The sequence below is a fragment of the Phalacrocorax carbo genome, chromosome 12, assembly GCF_963921805.1.
Source record: "Phalacrocorax carbo chromosome 12, bPhaCar2.1, whole genome shotgun sequence".
NCBI lineage: Eukaryota > Metazoa > Chordata > Aves > Suliformes > Phalacrocoracidae > Phalacrocorax > Phalacrocorax carbo.
Genome location: NC_087524.1, coordinates 2,401,479 through 2,408,490, shown reverse-complemented (window position 1 = coordinate 2,408,490; position 7,012 = coordinate 2,401,479). Strand labels below are relative to the sequence as shown.

At 38.9% G+C, this 7,012-nt stretch overlaps 1 protein-coding gene across 1 annotated transcript; it reads left to right on the top strand.

Annotated features, from left to right (window-relative positions):
* The first annotated feature begins 2,849 nt into the window (after positions 1–2,849).
* GDF2 (growth differentiation factor 2) lies at positions 2,850–6,175 on the top strand. The gene is made up of 2 exons (XM_009507917.2): positions 2,850–3,382; positions 4,988–6,175. Exons 1-2 carry the CDS (start codon positions 3,037–3,039, stop codon positions 5,926–5,928), a joined length of 1,287 nt encoding a protein of 428 aa, XP_009506212.2. The 5' UTR covers positions 2,850–3,036; the 3' UTR covers positions 5,929–6,175.
* The last annotated feature ends 837 nt before the right edge of the window (positions 6,176–7,012 follow it).

Here is a 7,012-nt window from a genome sequence, read left to right as displayed (position 1 = left end):
CATACCCTTCCTACACAAGCAATACAATTCTTTTGTAAGTAAAGTTTATTTCATTTGGAGTTTAGCTGTACCTGCCAATTCTCTAATAAGAACAAGGTCTTAAACCAATATTTGTTCAGAAGTGGCTACCACTCCCTGGGTCTTTGGTATTTGGGTGTCTAATCTTCCTCTAGAAAAGTAAACACTGCATTTGAGATGTCACAAATGCAGTCAGCTGCTGTTGGAAGACACTGATACCCTTACTCTCTTGGTTCCAACAGATCTTTTGATTTCTATGAACATCCTAGAAACCATTCCACTCAATGTGTAAGTTTCTAGAGAAAGTTACTATTGACAACACTTAAAATAGCATATCAAGACAATTTCACTAACTAATCCTACAAGAATTGAAGCTATATTAATACGGGATGGTTAAAGACAGATAAAATACTAGCCAGCAAAGTGTTAAGGACATTTTTTTCTAAAACAAATCCGATTTCGTTCTTTGAAGCCACAGTTCAATTGCCAGAGGTAACAGCAACAGCCAGAATGTATCTAGGTTTTTGTGGAGTATTTCAATTTACTTGCACAAGCCTGCAAAATTAAAAGAAACCACTGGACAATATTAATATATTTGTGTGTCACATAAATTAACAACTGTCTCACTGCCAAACTTCAAAGAGCAGCTTTCAAAAGGAATTGCCACTGAATGAAACCGTTCATTGTAAAGTTTCTGCAAAGCTGACATTTGGCCTGACACTCTTTGACATCTTCATATATGAACTAGAAGTCTGTATAAAACAACCCCCACAGCCTTTGCAGAAGACAGTGTTTAGGAGAGAGGTATTTATAGAGATCACTTGATCTAGCTGCACTTTATGTAATCAAAATTCCTTTTAAGGTAGGCAGATGCAGAACTTAGTACCTAGGCACATGGAATGAAGGCTGCTCCCACTGAGTAACAGACGGCACCCTTGAAAGCCATAACTCTTACAACAATTTTGGTGGATATCACAAACTTATGGCACCGTATGGGCATCCAGAGTGATGCTGTGTAAAGAGAACTAATGAAATCTTTGAAAAGATACACACTGGTGTAGTGAACCACACACGGAAAGGAGATTTTACTTCTGCATGTGGCACTGGTGGACTGTCACTGGAAAACTATATAAAGCCCCAGTGTTCACCTTTTCCAAAAGACATTCAAATTCTGAAAGAGGCACAAAAAAGAAACAAAAACAGTTAGTAAAAATTTCTTATAACATGTGACTAAAATGCACAATCTATTTATTTTATCAGAAAGCTAACTGAGCAGTAACTTGATTACACTGTACAAGTACTTCGACAGCAAGAATGTGCCAGCACTATGGGGCTCCCTAAGCTGGCTGGAAATTTACAAGAACTCCTGTCTAGAAGGTGAAGTCACAATGAAATAATAAATGAAGCACCATGGTTTTTTAAGTGTAAGTGACAATCTTTTAGAGTAAGTGCTACAAAAATTGAAATCCTTGATTCTTTAACATCTTCAGATAAATTCTGAGGACCCTTAAAAAGTTACGTTTTAGCCAAACACAAGTAATTGGGCTCTGCACACAGGTAGGAAACACAAAAGCCTTGAGCAGAACAGTCCTGCTATGCAGGAGACCAGGATCAATACCAAATAATCCTTTCTGACTTTACATCACAGGAACAAAATTAACCAAAATCTTGGATCCCAGCTGTCACTTGAACAGACACATGAGTAGTTGAGAAGTCTGGGCTCACCTTAAACACTGAGTATGCATTGTTAGAAAATGGGAAGTATGGGCAGAAAGGACAAAATCTTGTCCACATCTTTGCAATGAGGTTGTTCTGTGGTTTTTTGTTTTGTTTTTTTTTTTTTTAATATAAAAGCTCATATTATTCAGACTTTATGCACATGTACAGTATGGGTTGAATTGTGCTTAGAAAAAATGATACATCAATATACAGATAAAACACTTGTGTATCATGAGATTAAATCATAATGCATTCATTAAGAAAAATAGCAAGTGATATTTTTGTCTATAAATAAACAAGGTTTTTTTCTTCTGTAACATGAGAAATTCTATCAGTCTTGTATTTTTGCCTTGGCCTATTCTTCCCTGGATAACAGTATCTTCATAATCATCTGAATCATCAGAGACACTTTTTACCTTCCATGCAGCCCTAGAAAGCCTAGTTCTGTCTTCATTTTGAGGTCACTGAAATAATGACTGGTTGTTCTTGGACAGGATTGACCATCAAGGATCTAAGAAATATATTACATAAGATACTATAAAAACAAGACTAAATTCTCATACACCAAAGGAATCAAATGGAAAATGGACAACCCTGCAAACATCATGAAGCAAACTTGACACAAAACAGATATTTCACTGTGTACAAACAACAGCTCTTGGCTGATAAACGGAAAGAAGTTTTAAGGTTGTTTGTATTGTCATGAGATCATGTCTTGCAGAATCACAGGTCTCCATGAAATGACCGGGGATTTTCTGATGGCCTGTGAAGGGACTGTAATAAATATTTGAGAGATATTATTTACTAATAGCTACTAGAGTAATTTTGTTCTAGATCTCTATTTTCTAGTCTTGTTGAAAACAGTGTAATCTTCTACGTCCCTAAGAAAGCTTCTCTCTGTGTTGGCAAGGAAATGATAGAAGAGTGTAATTAAGCAATGATGACCCTAAAGTGAAATGTGAATTCTTTACAATATACAATGTCCTTCCCACCAGCCACATGTGTTTGTCAGATGTTTATAGAATCTTCATTAACTAAGAGCTTTGCTAGATAACAGAAGCTGAAGCATGGCATCAATGACTCTGATAAGGGCAAGTGCACAACCAATCTGCTTGACGACTGACAAGAGGCTGGGGTTTGAAGCAGACTGCAAAAAGAACACAAGAAAGTGATTTGCAACGGGCATTCCAGTTGTTTGCCTGCCATCTCCTTTCCTCTGTCAGTAATGAAACAAGATTTTTAATCAGCTAAAATACCATTCTTCTCTTGCCTCTCCATCAGAAAATAAATATAGAAGAAATGCATTATTTTGGAGTATTAGCTGCACTGTCTATTTGCAACATTATTGCCTGTTTGACAAGAGGCAAGCCTTTGGAAGATTGGGACAAGTTGTCAGCTATGGGAAAGTCTGATGCACAGTTTCATGATCCTGGGGAAGTGGAAGATGAGACTCATTTCAACTTTAAATCTTTCCTGGAGAATATGAAGACAGATTTACTACGGAGTTTGAATTTGTCAAAAGTTCCCTCACAAGTGAAGACCAAAGAAGAACCACCACAGTTCATGATTGATTTATACAACAGATATGCTGCAGACAAGTCCTCCATCCCTGCATCCAATATCGTAAGGAGCTTCAGTACTGAAGGTAGGAGAAGTCCTAAATATGTGGACTAGAATTTTTAAAGTAGTACAGGGACAGTAGGTACTCAGATTTTTTTGAAATTCAGAGGGAATTGCGTGCCTAATTTCCACCGATTTTTTAGAAACAAAACAGATTGAAATTCTGGATTGTAGTCTTGCTCTGTAGTTTCTTTCAATCTTTAAAAAAATACAACTACCTTTAGTTTTCTTCTTTTATATTTGTACTGTACAATATTCTCTTCTGAAATGCATCAACTGAGATGATGTACTGAATAACAGGTTTTACACAAATCATGTTTCTCACAGCTAGAGATTTGGAACTGAATTTTAATTTAAAATGCAAACTTTTGATCATCTCTAAATGAGACATCCATGCTAGAGAGCTCTTCTTTCAGGTGGGCTCGTCTCATACTTAAAAACCACAGCAAGCCAACTGAGAAACATGTCTCTGGATTCAAGCAAGGAACAGCAGTGCTCCCCCAAAATGCTGGTTTAGATGGAAAGCTTTATATGGAAATGGGTAGTCAAGCTTGTCTCTGCTAAAAAAATTCAAGATCCCTACCTGTGTAACATTACACAGACTTTTAAATCTCCATCAAAGACGCAGTAAAAAAGTTAGAAGTAAATGCAATCTTTGTGATAACAGTGAGACAAGGAGAGTCGAAGCTTCTGTTTATATGAAAAAAACAGACATACACAGGTAACAGCAAGACAGAGAACTCCAAGTTCCCAAATTACAGCCCCCAGTCCTGAAGTGGAAAGAAACCTTAATGGTATGAGCTAGATTGTAGTTTCCATACCTCACTCCCCTCTCTGACTGCTTTAGTGGATAAACACTGTGAAGAAGTGACAACATTAGGGCAATTTTACCTGGCTAAAGCCCAATCATGATTCAGTAATTACCTTACATCAGCCATCAAACAGACATCAGTCAGCAATTACTTTTAAACACTACCAATCTGATCTTCCAGCCAAATATCTGCCCCTCCCCAGGCAGAGCTGCTGGTACTGTACATACCTTCACAGAAAAAAACCCAAACAAACAAAACCTGCACAAGCTCAGTGAGTCCAGCCTGGAACAGACTGGGACGTGGGCACGAAAGGTTGTTTATCACAAAGTCCCAATTCAGACAGACTCTGAAGCTTCAGTTCAGGACTTTCAAAAACGCTTTCTGTTTGCCCAAACTCCCAGTAATCCAAGCTGCTTTCAAAGTTGTTTGAAGACAACAAAGGCCTCATCACAGCTAGTTCTTAGAGACACTTAAATATGTAATATATTTCTCTGTATTAGGAGGGCAGTTCATCCCATTGCATGATAAGAGTAGCAAATTCATCTACGGCTTGTTCTAGGCAGATTCTTTACACTCCCCTCTACACACTCACCTGAGGATACAATCTTGGTGAAAATACTACCAACACCAGGAACCTCCGTCTCCTCTTTCACTCCCTGCCCTCGGCACTTGGCCAGAAGACGGTAGTTGTTTTTTTTTTTTAATGCTAGGTAGCCATCCTCATATTTTACCTCCAAAATACATCCTGAGTCTTTTTAAAGCAAGTTACCTGGACAGTCAGAAGCACTGTAACCACATGTTTTAATTTCCTATTGCAGATGTTGTTTCTTTAGCTTCACCAGAAGAAAATCCATTTCAGAAACACATCTTGCTCTTCAACATCTCTATTCCACGATATGAGGAAATCACCAGAGCTGAACTGAGAATTTATATCTCCTGTCACAAGGAAGTTGGGTCTCCCTCTAGGCTGGAAGGCAACCTGGTCATTTATGATGTTCTAGGTGGTGACCACTGGGAAAACCCAGAAAGTACCAAATCCTTCCTTGTCTCCCACAACATCCAGGAGTGTGGCTGGGAGATGTTTGAAGTGTCCAGCGCTGTGAAAAGATGGGTCAGGACAGACAAACTGAAGACTAAAAACAAGCTAGAAGTTGTTATACAGAGTAAGGCTCTGGGCGGTTTCACTTGTGGGAAGCTTGATATCAGTGTTACCCCTGATACTAAAAATCTGCCCCTGTTAATAGTGTTCTCCAATGACCGCAGCAATGGGACAAAAGAGACCAAAGTGGAGCTCCGGGAGATGATCGTTCATGAACAAGAAAGTGTGCTAAAGAAATTAGGAAAGAACAATACTTCCTCTGAAGAGGAAGAACAAAGAGAGGAAAAGGCCATCACTGGGCCCCACCAGCATTCCTCCAGAAGCAAGAGAAGCATCGGAGCCAACCACTGCCGGAGAACTCCCCTCCATGTGAACTTTGAAGAGATTGGCTGGGATTCCTGGATCATTGCACCGAAAGATTATGAGGCTTTTGAGTGTAAAGGAGGTTGCTTCTTCCCTCTGACAGATAACGTTACCCCAACAAAACATGCTATTGTCCAAACTCTGGTGCATCTCCAAAACCCAAAGAAAGCTTCCAAGGCCTGTTGTGTTCCAACCAAGCTGGACTCAATCTCCATTCTTTATAAGGATGATGCCGGTGTGCCCACTTTGATATATAACTACGAAGGGATGAAAGTGGCAGAATGTGGCTGCAGGTAGTATACAAGGCAGAATCTCTAAGAATAAGAATACCCCCTTTTTCTGCTCTGTGTATATCTGTATATTAGTGATGAAAATTAGAATCCTTGCAAACAAGGTTTGGAGCAGGGTATGGGGCTGGTTGTTGCTGCTGCTGCTTGTTTTAAAGGAAAACTGGCATTTAAAGAATGGCAATCTCTGTAAATAGCCTGCGCTATATATCATGGCAAAGTGAATACTGGATTAAAATATTGTGAGATTGAATGAACTATGCATTATTAGGCAACAGTGATACAATCTGAACACCTTATTTCTACTTTTCTGTTTAATCGATTCTGTTTAGGTCACAAACTAAAGGATGTTCAGTGGGGATTTAGGATGTCCTGTAAATGTTTAATAGGTGTTGAAATCTAATTCTCTCAGCCAGCTCTGACATATTCAACTTCTGTAAAACTCAGTGAACAGATTTTGGTCTGCATGGTAAAGTCAGGAGTCTAAATCCTGCAAGCCTTTTCTCCTATCAGTGATCTCAGAGGCTTTCCCAGGCAAATTATTTACTCTTATAAGTGAAGATTTGAAGTATTCAAAACAGAAGAGATTCTCAGTCTTATTTCATTCCCAAGTTTCCTTCTGTGGGTAGCAGGTGCCTTGGTTTCAGCTTTCTTATCCTCAACATCCCTATTTTTACTCCTTTATGGCACATACTTGAATGATAAGAAGTGCAGCCTTCCGCTTCTAAGACACTGTTTCCTAGGAGGAACAGCAGCCCTTATCTCTGCACAAAGATAAGGAACCACTTTGACCTACTGCATATTCTTAGTATTTCTTTGCAAGAACATGCAGTCAGACAACATTCAGCCTTAGAAGCTGTAGCATAAGAGCAGTGGGGATTGGCAGAGCTGAACCTGCTCAGCTTGTAAATAGCCCAGGCTATGTATTTAGAGGCCTTTTAAATATGTTCTTTGGAGCCTGACATTAGGTTCCCATTTTTTAAAACTGTCTTCTTAGGAGAAACTCTATTTTACATGCAAAATTCTTTCACCCCTTAGAAGCCTGGGAAAAACATAAAACTTTTATCTTGTTCTGTGAGACTTACACTGCTGTA

Bases quoted from the DNA above. Each gene is read 5' to 3' on its own strand.
- GDF2 (XM_009507917.2), top strand. From the start codon at position 3,037: ATGCATTATTTTGGAGTATTAGCTGCACTGTCTATTTGCAACATTATT. The intron at 3,383-4,987 runs GTAGGAGAAGTC...TTCCTATTGCAG, and splicing joins AAGGAGCTTCAGTACTGAAG to ATGTTGTTTCTTTAGCTTCA.